The 18451-nt window shown below is 59.6% G+C and overlaps 1 protein-coding gene across 2 annotated transcripts in view; it reads right to left on the minus strand.

The window, feature by feature from the left end:
* The window catches only part of CDS2 (CDP-diacylglycerol synthase 2), a 50034-nt gene that overhangs the window by 5619 nt on the left and 25964 nt on the right, over nucleotides 1-18451 (minus strand). The window contains exons 2-11 of one of the 2 annotated variants that reach the window (XM_071579136.1): nucleotides 17037-17179; nucleotides 12967-13063; nucleotides 10924-11021; nucleotides 8078-8217; nucleotides 6051-6109; nucleotides 4139-4221; nucleotides 2039-2126; nucleotides 1667-1735; nucleotides 978-1130; nucleotides 571-690 (exon numbers count right to left, since the gene is read on the minus strand). In XM_071579136.1, the coding sequence (XP_071435237.1) occupies nucleotides 571-690; nucleotides 978-1130; nucleotides 1667-1735; nucleotides 2039-2126; nucleotides 4139-4221; nucleotides 6051-6109; nucleotides 8078-8217; nucleotides 10924-11021; nucleotides 12967-13063; nucleotides 17037-17179 (1050 nt within the window). Of the gene's footprint in view, nucleotides 1-570; nucleotides 691-977; nucleotides 1131-1666; nucleotides 1736-2038; nucleotides 2127-4138; nucleotides 4222-6050; nucleotides 6110-8077; nucleotides 8218-10923; nucleotides 11022-12966; nucleotides 13064-13642; nucleotides 13807-17036; nucleotides 17180-18451 lie in introns of those variants that run through there. The other variant, XM_071579137.1, reaches the window with a different exon arrangement.

The following is an 18451-nucleotide window of genomic DNA, read 5'->3' on the forward strand; positions in this document are numbered from 1 at the left end:
CCTTCCCTTCCCAAACCTTCCCTTCCCTTCCCTTCCCAAACCTTCCCTTCCCTTCCCAAACCTTCCCTTCCCAAACCTTCCCTTCCCAAACCTTCCCTTCCCAAACCTTCCCTTCCCAAACCTTCCCTTCCCAAACCTTCCCTTCCCAAACCTTCCCTTCCCAAACCTTCCCTTCCCTTCCCAAACCTTCCCTTCCCAAACCTTCCCTTCCCAAACCTTCCCTTCCCTTCCCAAACCTTCCCTTCCCTTCCCAAACCTTCCCTTCCCTTCCCAAACCTTCCCTTCCCAAACCTTCCCTTCCCAAACCTTCCCTTCCCAAACCTTCCCTTCCCAAACCTTCCCTTCCCTTCCCAAACCTTCTCAGACCTTCCCTTCCCTTCCCTTCCCAAACCTTCCCTTCCCAAACCTTCTCAGACCTTCCCTTCCCAAACCTTCCCTTCCCTTCCCAAACCTTCTCAGACCTTCCCTTCCCCCGATTCTGCTTCTCCCTGGAGCTCTGGGATTGCTCCCAAGGGCAGGAACCTTCCAGTGCCCCCTTCCCAGGATGGAACTGCCCCTCCCCATCCTCACCTTGATTTTGAAGGCCCTCTTGAAGCCACTGGCAAAGAAGCCCCCGAAGGGGCCGATGAGGGAGGCGAAGGTGGAGAGGGCGATGCTGTGGATTTGGAAGGGATACATCCGGACAGTCTTCTGCAGGGAAACGGGGCAGGGAGGGGTTTGCACTGGGAGCAGCACTGGCAGGGAGAGCTGCCCCTCCTTCCCTGCTCCCCAGGCTGCAGCTCAGTTGGTTTTCTAGTGGGTTAATGCCCCCCCTGGGGCTGCCAACCAACACAAACCACCACCACACTCCCCCTTTGTTCCAGATGTACCATCACCCCCTGCCACGTTCCTCCACAGCCCAACGAAACAACCCCCTGCCCTCCCTCCCTAGGGCTCCTACCCCAGTAAATAAGAGGAGATAAAGAGGAAATGCATACCCAGCCCACCACAGACTGCAGCACCAGGGGGATGTTGTACTCCTGCAGCTGGAAGAGCTCGGAGGGCTCACAGTCCACCGTGAAGCTGTTGGTGTCGTTGTTGAACTCCACGGGGCAGGTGAAGCAGCGGTACCCAGACATGACATAGGACAGCTCCAGGGGCACAGAGGGCATGGCAAACAGGGTTAATGCAGGCCTGGGGCACTGGGGCACAGCTCATCTCCCAGAGAGAGGCCACACAAGGAGAGGGGCAGAGGAGGAGCCACGCTGCAGCTCCCCTAAGGAGATTACTGTCCTGAGCAGCACTAATTGGCTGGAGGCAGAGCAGGAGCAGCTGCTGAGCAAGGAGGGCCCAGAGCTGGGCCAGGCTGCACCCCAGGGCTCAGGGACAGCACCAGGCAGCCAGAGATGGGCACAGCACAGGTCAGCATGCTCAGAATTCCCCACACAGCCCTTGGGATGATGCACAGCACCCACCCAGCAGCAGCAGAGGGGAATGTCCCCTGTAAGGAACATGTCACAGGGTTTAGCAGGGAGTGAAAACCTCCTGCAGTGCCTGCACACAGACCTGGAGAAGTTCAGCAAGGAAAAGGGGAAGGCTCTGGCAAGAGCTGGCAGACATTAAAGCCTGACTGCAGTTTTTAGACCCCCTGTGAAGGGAAAAGGTCAGGGGAAAAGCACCAACTTACCAACCATCCAAACAACACAGTGGAAAAGAATCCTCCAATAAAGCCCTCCCAGGTCTTCTTTGGGGAGAGCTGCCCAAGAGGGAGAGAGGGAGAGAGAAGGTCATTATTCACACACCTCTGCAGCCCCTCCTGCCTTGGGAACTGCTGAGGCCAACAACAAGTGGTGCCACCACCACCACCCACAGCCAAGGGTTTGGTGAGATGTGACACCAACACCTCGGTCTGAAACTGTCCTTTGCTCACAGTTCATCTCCAAAGCCCTTTCCAAGATGGATAATTAATTTTGGAGCCTCCCAGGCCAGGTTTGATTTGGAGCAGTGCTCCAGCCCCCCAGGAGCCCAAAGCCTGTCCTGTCCCCAGAGTGTCACAGACCTTGATGAGGGGTGTGCGGCCGAAGAAGAACCCGAACATGTAGGCCATGATGTCGTTGCAGATGACACAGGAAATGGGCACGATGAACCTGCAGCACAGGGAGCAAACCATTGGTGGGTGCCAACACCAGCCAGCCCCAAGGCTTGGGGAGCAGCTGCCACCACGGGAAGGGTCATCACATCAACATCTCCTTCCTCAAGGCCATGCAAGGAGCACCCACTTGGAGCTCCAAAGGAAGTCTGGGGGTTGGTCTCATGCTCTGGACTGAGAAGTGGGTTGTGTACCCAAAACTGCTGGTTTTAAGCCCATTTTCTTTAGCTGTTGGACACCCACCTCCCCACCCCACCCCATCCCAGTGTAAGCAGGAGGCTCCCAGAGTGCTCTGGGCTGGCTGTGACACACAGAGACCTAAACTAGTTCCTGGCCCTGCTGGTGTTGGCAGGACCACCAGAGAGGACCACCAGAGAGGACCACCAGAGAGGACCACCAGAGAGGAGCAACAGAGAGGAGCACCAAAAGGCTTCCCTGTCCTCAGCAGCTGCAGGGGGTGGGAGGCTCCACCTCCTTCCTTCCCCAGACTAAAAATTGAGTATTAAGGTTAAAAACCACCACAGAGAACCACTAAAGAGGCTTCCCCTGTGCCCAGCAGCTGCCAGGGATGGGAGGCTCCACCTCTCTCCTTCTCCAGCACAGCCCCAAATCCAGCAGCACTTTCCCATCCCTTGGAAGACAAAGCATCTCCCCAGGCCTGGCACCACCTGAAAGGTCCCCACACCCCACAGGGATTTTCAGGTGCTTCTTTGCAACATCTCTGTGTGCCTCAAGTGACACAAAGCAAGTCCTGAGTCCACCCTGGGATCACCCAAGCTCTGGCTGGTCTGTTCTGGACAGGTTGGGCCCTCCCAGGCAGCACCTTCTCCTTGGCCATTTGCTTTGGTAAAAGAACAGACTCCAAATTGAGTGGGAAGGTTAAAGAAAAGGATTAGATATCAGGAGGAAATGAGGAGCTGGCACAGCACTGGCACAGGGTGCCCAGAGAAGCTGCCCCATCTCTAGAAGTGTCCCAGGCCAGGTCGGAGCACTCTGGGTTGGTGGGAGGTGCTCACGGCAAGGGGTGGAATGAGACAAACTTTAAGGTCCCTCCCAACCCAACCCAGTGTGGGATTCTGTGCTTTAGACCCTGAGCTGCTGCTGTGGGGCAGGTGCCCCCCATGCTGAGCTGTCTGGTGTCTCCAGGGCATTCCCAGTTTGTCCCAGTGTGGGGGTGACCAAAGCTGGGCATTCCAAACCCTCTGGGCCATTGCCCAGCAACTGTTCCCAAGGGCCCATTGGCAGCAGCTGCCCAGGGCACAGCTGAGCCCTCAGGCTGGGAGCTGGCTGGGAAAGAAGCCTGGCAGAGGAGCTGGGAGAACTGCCCTGCAGGGACTCCTTGGCACCTCCACACCCACCTGAGGGCTCAGCTCTGCTCAGGGGCCAGCAACGAGTCCAAAATCCCCCCTGAGTGCCAGAGTCAGATCCCCCAGGCTGGAACTCCCTGCCCTGGGGGAGGCACTGGGGGCTCCCACCCAAACCTCAGGGGAGACAATCTTGGCCTTTGGGCACCTCTGGCACCACTCCTGGCATCCAGAGCAGGAGCAGACCCTGCACAGGAGGAGCCCCCCACTCTCCCCCAGACTCTGCCATCATCTGCACCAACAGCTTTGTCCCCTCCTTTGCCTTTGGCCTCGGGGGAACCACGTGGGGCTCAGCACAGGGGCCACCAAACCCCCCTGTGTTTGTGCCCCAGGGGGTTGGGTTAGACTGCTGGGCTTGGGGGTTAAACCCAATTGCTCTTTGTGCCACTGCATTGATTGCAATGTTGGTATTAAATTGTAACTCTGACTTAGAATCTCTCTTGTGTTGGGTTCGTTTCTCCTGCAGGGTCACCTTTAACCAGCACAGCTGGTCCATTCAGGGCCCTAGAAGGAAACCTGCTCTCATGGAAGGTGTCCCTGCCCAGGGACCTGGGGGAGCTTCAGAGCCCCTTTCAACCCAGAAATCCTGGGGCTGTTTGGAGACACAGCCAGCTGGTTCAGGCTGCAGGAAGCAGAGCAGACTCACCAGATCATGCCCTCAAACAGGTTGTGAATGATGAGGTGGGACTGGGTGACCACGATGAGCAACGTCACGTGGGTCCATCCGAACTGCAAGAGAGGAGGATGGCATGGACTGGAGTCCAGCCTGCCCAGGGACACTGCCCTGCTGGGGGGCACAGCCCAGGGGCTCAGAAAGGGCAGGGCACAGGAATTCATGGGCAAGTTCTGCAGTTGGGACTTCACTGGGAGCTTCTGCTGGAGCACTGCCCCTCATCCCACTCCACTCCACACCCCTTCACTGGGAGCTTCTGCTGGAGCACTGCCCCTCATCCCACCCCACTCCACTCCCCTTCACTGGAAGTTCTGCTGGAAGTTCTGCTGGAGCACTGCCCCTCATCCCACCCCACTCCACTCCCCTTCACTGGAAGTTCTGCTGGAAGTTCTGCTGGAGCACTGCCCCTCATCCCACCCCTCTCCACCCCCTCCCTCAGCTCTCTGGCTGTGTGAGAGGAGCAGGACACTGAAGATCCCTCTGTGCTGAATATTTTGGAAAGCCAAACTGGCTGTGGCAATGGGCAGCCAGGAGAAACACCTCCCTGGGGTTTGGGAAGAGGGGCCAAGGCCAGTGTGCCCCCAGGAGCTCTGTGCAGCCCTCTGAGCTGGCAGGAGGTTTCCTCAGAGCATCCACAGTGCAGAGGGAAGAGAATTGATGTTTGAGGGGGGATTCTGTCAGTCAGACCCTCAAAACAAACCTGCTCTGACATCCCTCTGCCCCCAGTGCAGGGCACACCAGCACAGGGGCACCTGCTGGCACACCCCAAACGGCCTGGCTGAGCCCTTCTGGCTCCAGCTGGGGCAGCCAGGCCAAGCTTAACCCATCAGAGCTGAGTTTAACCCACCAGGGCAGAGTTTAACCCACCAGGGCCGAGTTCAACCCACCAGGGCTGAGTTTAACCCACCAGGGCTGAGTTCAACCCACCAGGGCTGAGTTTATCCCACCAGGACTCAGTTTAACCCACCAGGACTCAGTTTAACCCACCAGGCCCAAGTTTATCCCACCAGGACTCAGTTTAACCCACCAGGACATGGTTTAACCCACCAGGACATGGTTTAACCCACCAGGACATGGTTAACCCACCAGGACATGGTTTAACCCACCAGGACATGGTTTAACCCACCAGGACATGGTTAACCCACCAGGACATGGTTAACCCACCAGGGCTGAGTTTAACCCACCAGGACTCAGTTTAACCAACCAGGCCCTGAGTTTAACCCACCAGGCCCAAGTTTATCCCACCAGGACTCAGTTTAACCCACCAGGGCTGAGTTTAACCCACCAGGGCTGAGTTTAACCCACCAGGACTGAGTTTAACCCACCAGGCCCCCAATTTAACATTACCAGGCCCTGAATTTAACCCTAACACTCCCTGAATTTAACACACTAGGCCCCAAATTTAAACTTTTCAGGCCCTCAATTTAGGAATTTAACCCACCAGCCCCTGAATTTAAGAATTCAAACCCCCAGCCCCTGATCTGAACCCCCCAGCCCCCCATTTGAAACCCCCAGCCCCTGATCTGAACCCCCCAGCCCCCCATTTGAAACCCCCAGCCCCCCATTTGAACCCCCAGCCCCCCATTTGAAACCCCCAGCCCCCCATTTGAACCCCCCAGCCCCCCATTTGAACCCACCAGCCCCCGATCTGAACCCCCCAGCCCCCCATTTGAACCCCCCAGCCCCCCATTTGAACCCCCCAGCTCCTGATCTGAACCCCCCAGCCCCCCATTTGAAACCCCCAGCCCCCCATTTGAACCCCCAGCCCCCCATTTGAAACCCCAGCCCCCCATTTGAACCCCCAGCCCCCCATTTGAAACCCCCAGCCCCCCATTTGAACCCCCAGCCCCTCATTTGAACCCCCCAGCCCCCCATTGGAACCCACCATGTAGAACTGGAGCCGATAGTGTTTCTTCACCAGACTCAGCACAAACATGCAGAACCCTGAGGGGACACAAAGGACAGTGAAAATTGGGATGAACCTCCAACAGCCAGCAGGGATTTTATCCCTTGACACTCCCCAGCTGCTTGAGATTCCACCTGCATAAAGAGCAATGTGGGGCAGGGAAAGGCACTCTGTTGGAACACACCCCACTGCCTACAAGGACCACTTGGAGAGATCAACAATCTGGTTGTCCCATAAAGATCATGGAGGGTTTTTCCTACACAGGAGATTTGCCACCACTCTCCCCCTGCAGCCAAGTTACAGCATGGCCCAGTTACAGCTGCTGGGACCAGTTTGGCACTGTGTGGGTGTGACCAAAGCTGTGGGTTCTACACCCTCTGTGCCATTTCTGAAGGACTGTCAGTAATGGATCGTTGGCAGCAGCTGCCCAGGGCACAGCTGGCACCTCAGGGCACACCTGGCACCTCAGGGCACACCTGGCACCTCAGGGCACAGGATGAGTGTCACAGACCCTGTGGGACAGGGGAGTGTCCCAAGGTGGGTGTCACAGACCCTGTGGGACAGGGGAGTGTCCCAAGGTGGGTGTTAAAGGGCCCTGTGAGACAGGGGAGTGTCCCAAGGTGGGTGTTAAAGGGCCCTGTGGGACAGGGGAGTGTCCCAAGGTGGGTGTCACAGACCCTGTGGGACAGGGGAGTGTCCCAAGGTGGGTGTTAAAGGGCCCTGTGAGACAGGGGAGTGTCCCAAGGTGGGTGTTAAAGGGCCCTGTGGGACAGGGGAGTGTCCCAAGGTGGGTGTCACAGACCCTGTGGGACAGGGGAGTGTCCCAGGGTGGGTGTCACAGGGCTCTGTGGGACAGGGGAGTGTCCCAAGGTGGGTGTCACAGGGCCCTGTGGGACAGGGGAGTGTCCCAAGGTGGGTGTCACAGACCCTGTGGGACAGGGGAATGTCCCAAGGTGGGTGTCACAGACCCTGTGGGACAGGGGAGTGTCCCAGGGTGGGTGTCACAGACCCTGTGGGACAGGGGAGTGTCCCAGGGTGGGTGTCACAGGGCTCTGTGGGACAGGGGAGTGTCCCAAGGTGGGTGTCACAGGGCTCTGTGGGACAGGGGAGTGTCCCAGGGTGGGTGTCACAGACCCTGTGGGACAGGGGAGTGTCCCAGGGTGGGTGTCACAGGGCTCTGTGGGACAGGGGAGTGTCCCAAGGTGGGTGTCACAGGGCCCTGTGGGACAGGGGAGTGTCCCAAGGTGGGTGTCACAGGGCCCTGTGGGACAGGGGAGTGTCCCAAGGTGGGTGTCACAGGGCCCTGTGGGACAGGGGAGTGTTCCAAGGTGGGTGTCACAGACCCTGTGACACAGGGCAGTGTTTCTGTCCCCACACCAGGGACCCCTCCCAGGAGGCATCAGCACCTCCACACCCACCTGAGGGGTCAGATCTGCCAAAGGGCCATCAAAGATTCCAGAACATCCCAGGACTCACAGAGTAAATCACCCACTGTGGAACTCCCTGCCCTGGGGGAGGTGCTGGGCATTCCCACCTGAGCCTGAGCCTGGATAATCTCGGGGTTTGGGGCTCCTGGGACCACTGGTGGGATCCAGAGGAGGAGCAGAACCTCGACAGGACTGCACTGCCACTCTCACCCAGACTGTGACATCATCATCCTCACCAACAGCTTTCCTTTCCTTTCACTCTGCACTCAGGGCCCACGTGGGGCTCAGCACAGGGGCCAAGGAGCACCATCCTGTTCCTGCCCCAGGGGCTGGTTATACCTCTGGGTTCGTGGGTTAAAACCCATTTTTCTCTGTATCACTGTATTTACTGTGATCTCTTCAGTAAATTATAACTCTGACTTGTGATCCCTCTCTGAGCTGGGTTCCTTTCTCCCCCTGGTTCACCTTTCCCCTGCCCACAGCACCCCTGAGAGCAGGGCTGGGCTGCAGTGGGGGCTGCAGTGGGCACAGCCTGGGAGGAGGAGCAGCTGAGGCTGAAGGGCAGAGGGGAGGGGGTACCTGTCAGGTAGAGGGCGAAGGAGATGAACCGGTGGTACTTGCTGAGGATGCGCAGGGGCTCCTCCCTCTGCACCAGCGTGAAGAAATAATCTGTCACTGTCTCCCCATAGAAGAAATAGTTCACACAGAGCAGGAAGTACCTGTGGGGAGGTGGATGCTCATGAGTAGGAGCCCTGAGAGGCCCCTGGAGAAACAGGGGGGGACTGACCCTTGGGGATCAGCACCCTGAACTCTGAGTCCTTTGACAGCCTGAACTTTGGGTCCTCCAGTTTGGAAACACCATCCCAAGGAGGGGCTGCACCTCTCAGCTCTGCTCTGGGATGGACCATAGCTGGGCTTTGGGTTTGGCCTTGATGCAGGAAGACTCTGCCTCCCAAAATCCCCCATCCTCTGCTTCCCAAAATCCCCCATCCCATACCTCCCAAAATCCTCATTCTCTGCCCCCAAAATCCTCATTCTCTGCCCCCAAAATCCCCCATCCTCTGCCTCCCAAAATCCTCATCCTCTCCCTCCCAAAATCCTCATCCTCTGCCCCCCAAATCCTCATCCTCTCCCTCCCAAAATCCTCATCCTCTGCCCCCCAAATCCTCATCCTCTGCCTCCCAAAATCCCCCATCCTCTGCCTCCCAAAATCCTCATCCTCTCCCTCTCAAAATCCTCATCCTCTGCCCCCCAAATCCTCATCCTCTGCCTCCCAAAATCCCCCATCCTATGCCTCCCAAAATCCTCATCCTCTGCCTCCCAAAATCCCCCATCCTCTGCCTCCCAAAATCCCCCATCCTCTGCCTCCCAAAATCCCCCATCCTCTGCCCCCAAAATCCTCATCCTCTGCCTCCCAAAATCCCCCACCCTCTGCTTCCCAAAATCCTCATCCTCTGCCTCCCAAAATCCCCCATCCTCTGCCTCCCAAAATCCTCATCCTCTGCCTCCCAAAATCCTCATCTTTTGCCCCCAAAATCCTCATCCTCTGCCTCCCAAAATCCTCATCTTTTGCCCCCAAAATCCTCATCCTCTGCCTCCCAAAATCCCCCATCCTCTGCCTCCCAAAATCCTCATCCTGTGCCTCCCCAAATCCTCAGCCTCTGCCTCCCAAAATCCCCCACCCTCTGCCTCCCAAAATCCCCCATCCTCTGCCCCCAAAATCCCCATCCTGTGCATCCTGAAGGCCCCACTCCTGCCCTGTCCCAGCCTTTATGTAGTGCCAGGACACAGGGAATGGCTTCCCACTGCCAGAGGGCAGGGATAGGTGGGATATTGGGAAGGAATTCCTGGCTGTGAGAGTGGGGAGGGCTGGGCTGGGATTCCCAGAGAAGCTGTGGCTGCCCCAGCCCTGGGAGTGCCCAAGGCCAGGCTGGAGCCCCCTGGGACAGTGGGAGGTGTCCCTGCCCAGGGCAGGGGTGGCACTGGGTGGGCTTTGAGGTCCCTCCATCCCAACCCACTCTGGGATTGTGGGATTCCAGGTGCCCCTGTTCAGGATTCCAGGTGCCCCTGTTCAGGATTCCAGGTGCCCCTGTTCAGGATTCCACGTGCCCACCTTCTGCCCTGTTCCACAGCCACCTCCAGCCTCCTGTGCCACCCCACCCACCGTGCCCATCCCCAGGTGGTAACCCCTGCACAGATCCTGGGACTCTCATCCCTGCACTTCACCAGCCACAGGACCAGCCTCCTCAGTGTGGGCTCTGCTAAAATACTGACCTGTCAGGACCTGGGGCTGTCCCTGCACACAGTTCCTGGCAGGGGGAACCCTCACTCACTGATCTGTCAGGACCTTGGGCTGTCCCTGCACACAGTTCCTGGCAGGGAGAACCCTCACTGATCTGTCAGGACCTTGGGGTGTCCCTGCACACAGTTCCTGGCAGGGAGAACCTTCACTCACTGATCTGTCAGGACCTTGGGGTGTCCCTGCACACAGTTCCTGGCAGGGAGAACCTTCACTGATCTGTCAGGACCTTGGGTGTCCCTGCACACAGTTCCTGGCAGGGGGAACCCTCACTTAGGGATCTGTCAGGACCTTGGGTGTCCCTGCACACAGTTCCTGGCAGGGAGAACCTTCATTAACCTGTCAGGACCTTGGGGTGTCCCTGCACACAGTTCCTGGCAGGGAGAACCTTCACTGATCTGTCAGGACCTTGGGGTGTCCCTGCACACAGTTCTTGGCAAGGAGAACCCTCACTCACTGACCTGTCAGGACCTTGGGGTGTCCCTGCACACAGTTCCTGGCAGGGGGAACCCTCACTCACTGACCTGTCAGGACCTTGGGGTGTCCCTGCACACAGTTCCTGGCAGGGAGAACCCTCACTCACTGATCTGTCAGGACCTTGGGTGTCCCTGCACACAGTTCCTGGCAGGGAGAACCTTCACTGACCTGTCAGGACCTTGGGGTGTCCCTGCACACAGTTCCTGGCAAGGAGAACCTTCACTCAGGGATCTGTCAGGACCTTGGGGTGTCCCTGCACACAGTTCCTGGCAGGGGGAACCCTCACTCACTGATCTGTCAGGACCTTGGGTGTCCCTGCACACAGTTCCTGGCAAAGAGAACCCTCAGTGATCTGTCAGGACCTTGGGGTGTCCCTGCACACAGTTCCTGGCAGGGGGAACCCTCACTCACTGATCTGTCAGGACCTTGGGGTGTCCCTGCACACAGTTCCTGGCAGGGGGAACCCTCACTCACTGATCTGTCAGGACCTTGGGGTGTCCCTGCACACAGTTCCTGGCAGGGGGAGCCCTCCCTCCCTCCCTCCCCCTCCCTCCCTCCCCCTCCCTCACTCTCTCTCCCTCCCTCACCTTCCCTCCCTCTCCCTCCCTCCCCCCCTCCCTCCCTCCCTCCCTCCCCCTCCCTCCCTCACCAGCTGAGGGTCCTGAACCAGGGCAGGTCGTAGGAGTGGTACACGTTGTAGCCAATGGTGATGATCTCGTGGAAACACTTGATCTGGACACACATCACCTGCACACACAGACACCCAGAGCTGATTAATCCACGCTGGTTAAACACCTCCTTCCTCCAGGGGACAAAAGGCACCCACGTGCAGAGAAAAGGTGCCTCAGCAGCTGGAGGAGCCTCCTAATCCCACTTGGAAATCTCCCCATGCTGCTTTTCCCTCCCCTTTCCCACTTGGAAATCTCCCCATGCTGCCTTTTCCTCCCCTTTTCCACATGGGAATCTCCCCATGCTGCCTTTTCCTCTCCTTTTCCACATGGGAATCTCCCCACGCTGCTTTTCCCCCCTCTTTCCCACATGGGAATCTCCCCATGCTGCTTTTCCCTCCTAATCCCACATGGGAATCTCCCCATGCTGCTTTTCCCTCCCCTTTCCCACATGGCTATCTCCTCATGCTGCTTTTCCCCCCTTTTTCCCACTTGGAAATCTTCCCACAGTGCTTTTCCCTTCCCTTTTCCACATGGGAATCTCCCCACGCTGCTTTTCCCTCCTAATCCCACATGGGAATCTCCCCACGCTGCTTTTCCCTCCCCTTTTCCACACGGGAATCTCCCCATGCTGCTTTTCCCTCCTAATCCCACTTGGAAATCTCCCCACGCTGCTTTTCCCTTCTCTTTTCCACATCAGAATCTCCCCACGCTGCTTTTCCCTCCCCACGCTGCTTTTCCCTCCCCTTTTCCACACGGGAATCTCCCCACGCTGCTTTTCCCTCCTAATCCCACATGGGAATCTCCCCACGCTGCTTTTCCCTCCTAATCCCACACGGGAATCTCCCCACGCTGCTTTTCCCTCCCTTTTTCCACATGGGAATCTCCCCACGCTGCTTTTTCCTCCCTTTTTCCACATGGGAATCTCCCCATGCTGCTTTTCCCTCCCCACGCTGCTTTTCCCTCCTAATCCCACATGGGAATCTCCCCACGCTGCTTTTTCCTCCCTTTTTCCACATGGGAATCTCCCCATGCTGCTTTTCCCTCCCCACGCTGCTTTTCCCTCCCCTTTTCCACACGGGAATCTCCCCACACTGCTTTTCCCTCCCCTTTTCCACACGGGAATCTCCCCACGCTGCTTTTCCCTCCTAATCCCACATGGGAATCTCCCCACACTGCTTTTCCCTCCCCTTTTCCACACGGGAATCTCCCCACGCTGCTTTTCCCTCCCCTTTTCCACACGGGAATCTCCCCACGCTGCTTTTCCCTCCTAATCCCACATGGGAATCTCCCCACGCTGCTTTTCCCTCCCCTTTTCCACACGGGAATCTCCCCACACTGCTTTTCCCTCCCCTTTTCCACACGGGAATCTCCCCACGCTGCTTTTCCCTCCCCTTTTCCACATGGGAATCTCCCCACGCTGCTTTTCCCTCCCCTTTTCCACATGGGAATCTCCCCACGCTGCTTTTCCCTTTTCCACACGGGAATCTCCCCACGCTGCTTTTCCCTCCCCTTTTCCACATGGGAATCTCCCCACGCTGCTTTTCCCTCCCCACACTGCTTTTCCCTCCCCTTTTCCACATGGGAATTTCCCCACGCTGCTTTTCCCTCCCCACACTGCTTTTCCCTCCCCTTTTCCACATGGGAATTTCCCCACGCTGCTTTTCCCTCCCCACACTGCTTTTCCCTCCCCTTTTCCACATGGGAATTTCCCCACGCTGCTTTTCCCTCCTAATCCCACATGGGAATCTCCCCACGCTGCTTTTCCCTCCTAATCCCACATGGGAATCTCCCCACGCTGCTTTTCCCTCCTAATCCCACATGGGAATCTCCCCACGCTGCTTTTCCCCCCTTTCCCCTGCAGGTTTCCCAGTGCTGACCAGCAGGTTCCTGCCAAAGTTCCTCCATGGACAGAGAAATCCAGCAGGATGACCAAGAACCTCCAAAACATGAGGCTCTGAGAGTGCCACCCCAGCAACGTCCCCACCCCCGTGGCCATCAGGACCCCTCCCTGGGGCACTTACTATTGTCATCAAGACCATGGGCCCCAGGTAGATGATGATGAAGAAGAAGGTGATCATTGCCAGGGTGAGGATGCCCCTCACCCACCAGTTCTTCCATCTGGGCAGAGAGAAGGTCAGACATCAGAGACAAACCAAACCAGAGCCAAGCAGCCCAACTGCACTTCTGTGTGTGACAGGAAGGAAACCAAGCCCTGGAAACCCCAAGTTTCCTCTCAGTGCTGCAGTGAGAGCTTGAGCTGCTGACAAAGGCTCCAGCTCAGCCTCCCCCACTGCACAGAGCACCAGAGAGGGGCTGGGCACCCCCAAGGGCACTGAGATGGGGCAGGAGAGCATCTGCTTCTGTCCTGCTACAGGTTTCCCACCTCCGGGCAAGCTGCAAGATAAGCTGAAATCAAACTGGGACCACTCCCCTCTCTGCATTCCCTTCCAAGAGGAGAGGTGGGCTCTGAGGTGCTGTGCCCTCAGTGCTGTGCCCCCTCAGCCCTGTGCCACCCTCACAGCACCCCCAGGGGACACTTTCCCCCCAGGCAGTGTGTAGAGAACATCCCCAGTTTCCTGCCAAATCCTGCCCTTCCCAGCACCATTTCTCAGCACCATTCCTGCACCAGTCAGTCCCACTGGTGCTTAAAAATCCCTGCAGCTCAAACCTTTGCTGAGTGCCCTGAAAGCCACACACCAGTTCTGTGCTCTGCCCCAGCCAGGCCCCTTCCCCTGCCAGGGCCCAGCAGGCAGCAGGACCCCCACAGCCCCTGCTCAAATCCCATAACCCCTGCTATCCTCCTCTCACAGCCCCTGCTCTCCTCTCACAGCCCCTGCTCTCCTCCTCCCACAGCCCCTGCTCTCCTCCTCCCACAGCCCCTGCTCTCCTCCTCCCACAGCCCCTGCTCTCCTCTCACAGCCCCTGCTCTCCTCCCACAGCCCCTGCTCTCCTCCCACAGCCCCTGCTGTCCTCTCACAGCCCCTGCTCTCCTACTCCCACAGCCCCTGCTCTCCTCCCACAGCCCCTGCTCTCCCTCCCACAGCCCCATCTCTCCTACATCCCCTGCTCTCCTCTCACAGCCCCTGCTCTCCCTCCCACAGCCCCTGCTCTCCTCCCACAGCCCCTGCTCTCCCTCCCACAGCCCCTGCTGTCCTCCTCCCACAGCCCCTGCTCTCCTCCCACAGCCCCTGCTCTCCTCCTCCCACAGCCCCTGCTCTCCTCTCACAGCCCCTGCTCTCCCTCCTCCCACAGCCCCTGCTCTCCCTCCTCCCACAGCCCCTGCTCTCCTCCTCCCACAGCCCCTGCTCTCCTCCTCCCACAGCCCCTGCTCTCCCTCCTCTCACAGCCCCTGCTCTCCCTCCTCCCACAGCCCCTGCTCTCCCTCCTCTCACAGCCCCTGCTCTCCCTCCTCCCACAGCCCCTGCTCTCCTCCTCCCACAGCCCCTGCTCTCCTCCTCCCACAGCCCCTGCTCTCCTCCTCCCACAGCCCCTGCTCTCCCTCCTCCCACAGCCCCTGCTCTCCCTCCTCCCACAGCCCCTGCTCTCCCTCCTCCCACAGCCCCTGCTCTCCTCCTCCCACAGCCCCTGCTCTCCCTCCTCCCACAGCCCCTGCTCTCCCTCCTCCCACAGCCCCTGCTCTCCCTCCTCCCACAGCCCCTGCTCTCCTCCTCCCACAGCCCCTGCTCTCCCTCCTCCCACAGCCCCTGCTCTCCCTCCTCTCACAGCCCCTGCTCTCCTCCCACAGCCCCTGCTCTCCCTCCTCTCACAGCCCCTGCTCTCCCTCCTCTCACAGCCCCTGCTCTCCCTCCCACAGCCCCTGCTCTCCTCTCACAGCCCCTGCTGTCCTCCTCCCACAGCCCCTGCTCTCCCTCCTCTCACAGCCCCTGCTCTCCCTCCCACAGCCCCTGCTCTCCTCTCACAGCCCCTGCTCTCCTCCTCCCACAGCCCCTGCTCTCCTCCTCCCACAGCCCCTGCTCTCCTCCTCCCACAGCCCCTGCTCTCCTCCTCCCACAGCCCCTGCTCTCCTCCTCCCACAGCCCCTGCTCTCCTCTCCACAGCCCCTGCTCTCCCTCCTCCCACAGCCCCTGCTCTCCTCCTCCCACAGCCCCTGCTCTCCTCCCACAGCCCCTGCTCTCCTCCCACAGCCCCTGCTCTCCCTCCTCCCACAGCCCCTGCTCTCCCTCCTCCCACAGCCCCTGCTGTCCTCCCACAGCCCCTGCTGTCCTCTCACAGCCCCTGCTCTCCCTCCTCTCACAGCCCCTGCTCTCCTCCTCCCACAGCCCCTGCTCTCCGTCCTCTCACAGCCCCTGCTCTCCTCCTCCCACAGCCCCTGCTCTCCCTCCTCCCACAGCCCCTGCTCTCCCTCCTCCCACAGCCCCTGCTCTCCCTCCTCCCACAGCCCCTGCTCTCCTCCCACAGCCCCTGCTGTCCTCCCACAGCCCCTGCTCTCCTCCTCCCACAGCCCCTGCTCTCCTCTCACAGCCCCTGCTGTCCTCCTCCCACAGCCCCTGCTCTCCTCCCACAGCCCCTGCTCTCCCTCCTCCCACAGCCCCTGCTCTCCCTCCTCCCACAGCCCCTGCTCTCCCTCCTCCCACAGCCCCTGCTGTCCTCCTCCCACAGCCCCTGCTGTCCTCCTCCCACAGCCCCTGCTCTCCTCCCACAGCCCCTGCTCTCCTCCCACAGCCCCTGCTGTCCTCCCACAGCCCCTGCTGTCCTCCCACAGCCCCTGCTGTCCTCTCACAGTCCCTGCTCTCCCTCCTCCCACAGCCCCTGCTCTCCTCCCACAGCCCCTGCTGTCCTCCCACAGCCCCTGCTCTCCTCCCACAGCCCCTGCTGTCCTCCCACAGCCCCTGCTGTCCTCTCACAGCCCCTGCTCTCCCTCCTCTCACAGCCCCTGCTCTCCTCTCACAGCCCCTGCTCTCCCTCCTCTCACAGCCCCTGCTCTCCTCCCACAGCCCCTGCTCTCCTCCACAGCCCCTGCTCTCCCTCCTCCCACAGCCCCTGCTCTCCTCCTCCCACAGCCCCTGCTCTCCCTCCTCTCACAGCCCCTGCTCTCCTCCTCCAACAGCCCCTGCTCTCCCTCCTCTCACAGCCCCTGCTCTCCCTCCTCTCACAGCCCCTGCTCTCCTCCCACAGCCCCTGCTCTCCTCCCACAGCCCCTGCTCTCCTCTCACAGTCCCTGCTCTCCTCCCACAGCCCCTGCTCTCCTCTCACAGTCCCTGCTCTCCTCTCACAGTCCCTGCTCTCCTCTCACAGTCCCTGCTCTCCTCCCACAGCCCCTGCTCTCCTCCCACAGCCCCTGCTCTCCTCTCACAGCCCCTGCTCTCCTCCCACAGCCCCTGCTCTCCTCTCACAGTCCCTGCTCTCCTCTCACAGTCCCTGCTCTCCTCCCACAGCCCCTGCTCTCCTCCCACAGCCCCTGCTCTCCTCTCACAGTCCCTGCTCTCCTCCCACAGCCCCTGCTCTCCTCCCACAGCCCCTGCTCTCCTCTCACAGTCCCTGCTCTCCTCCCACAGCCCCTGCTCTCCTCCCACAGCCCCTGCTCTCCTCTCACAGCCCCTGCTCTGCCCCCACAGCAGCCCTGGCCCTTCCCTCTGCTCTCTCTGCTGCTTCCCGTGGCCCCGGAGGCAGGAAAAGAGCTGCAGAGCTGCTGCTTCCTCTGCCAAAGTGCCAAAGTGCTGCTGGGCCAGGAGGGCAGAGGAGGAGGATGACACAGGACCCTGGCAGAGGAGGGCACAGGGGACAGGCAGGGCCCTGGCAGAGGAGGGGGACAATGCAGGGCCCTGGCAGAGGAGGGGGATGATGCAGGACCCTGTTAGAGAAGGGGACAGGGAACAGGCAGGGCCAGGAGGGCACAGGGTGGGCACAGGGGATAGGCAGGGCCCTGGCAGAGGAGGGGGACAATGTAGGGCCCTGGCAGAGGAGGGGGATGATGCAGGGGATGTTGCAGGGCCCTGGCAGAGGAGGGGGATGATGCAGGACCCTGTTAGAGAAGGGCACAGGGAACAGGCAGGGCCAGGAGAGCACAGGGAGGGCACAGGGAACAGGCAGGCCCTGGCAGAGGAGGGGGATGATGCCCAGGCAGTGTTACCTCGAGGACAGGTTGGACAGAGCTCTGTTCAGCACCTCTGGGGTGTCATCTGACGTTGGCACTGCTGAGGGTCCCCCCAGCTCGGACTTGCTCTCGCTGTCTGACGCCGTCTCTCCATCCAGCCTGTTCTCAGACTCTGACTCCTGCAGAGAACAGAGACAAGGAGCTCCACCAGCCACACTCCCTGCAGGAACCCAGGGCTGCAGCACCACCACCACTCAGAGAAAGAGGAGGAGGAAATATTCTGGGTATTCCAAGGGGTTAAACACCCTCAGGTGGTTCAGTGACACCCACAGTGGGTTTGATGCCCCTCAGTGCCAGCAGCAGGCACAGAAAAGGGGCAGTTCCCTCTGCAGAGCTGAAGGTGCCTCTCAGCTGATTAATGAGGATCTCCAAGTGCTCCAGGGACAGGGCCTTGTTAGCAGGAATTCTGACAAGGTCTCCCAATGCCCAGGCTGACCCCGAGGAATGTCACACTGCCCAGATTAGGCAGGAGGAAAGGCCTCCAGGCACAGGCTCGAGGCTTCCACACACACTGACAACTACAAATAGCCCTGAGCCCACCCTCAAGCAGCTGAGGAGGAAGAGTCTGGCTTATCACCCAGGCCCTGCCATGCCCTGGGGCACTGCCAAGAGACACTTGTGCCTCCCCTGCCCCTGGGACTGCTCCAGCACTGAACCCTGAGCAAAGTCCTGTGTTTAGGGGGAATAAATGCAGGTGGGGCAGGTTCCTGCAGGCTCTGCCACAGCCCAGTGGTGGGCAAAGGGCTCTGGGGGGGTCCTGGCACCCCCGCAGTCCTGGGCCCCTTCCCAGGGGGTGTTTTCACTCCAACCCAGCTCCTGAAGGGGACAAATCCCAACTGAAACACCCTGCCCTTCGTTCCAGCAGCACAGCTCCATCCTGCTCCCTGAGGCAAGGAAGGAAAGGGCCCCTCCCTGGGAGTGCCCAGGCACTCGGAGCCGGGTACCGGGAATGCCCAGGAAAGGGGCAATGTCTGCAGGAACAGCACAGGGGAGGCTGAGCTGACAAACCCTGGGAGCTGTGAACAAACACCCTCCATCCCTTTGGTGTCCAGCCCTTTGGGGTCCATCCCTGTAAACAAAGACATTCCACCCCTTTGGGGTCCATCCCTCTGGGATCCCAGCCCTGTAAACTAAGACACTCCATCCCTTTGGGGTGGGGTCCCATCCCTCTGGGATCCCAGCCCTGTAAACAAAGACACTCCATCCCTTTGGGGTCCATCCCTCTGGGATCCCAGCCCTGTAAACAAAGACACTCCATCCTTTTGGGGTCCATCCCTTTGGGGTCCATCCCTGTAAACAAAGACACTCGATCCCTTTGGGGTCCATCCCTCTGGGATCCCAGCCCTGTAAACAAAGGGACTTTATCCCTCTGAGGTCCCTTTGGGGTCCAT

This window comes from Pithys albifrons, chromosome 29 (assembly GCF_047495875.1).
Source record: "Pithys albifrons albifrons isolate INPA30051 chromosome 29, PitAlb_v1, whole genome shotgun sequence".
Taxonomy (NCBI): Eukaryota; Metazoa; Chordata; class Aves; order Passeriformes; family Thamnophilidae; genus Pithys; species Pithys albifrons.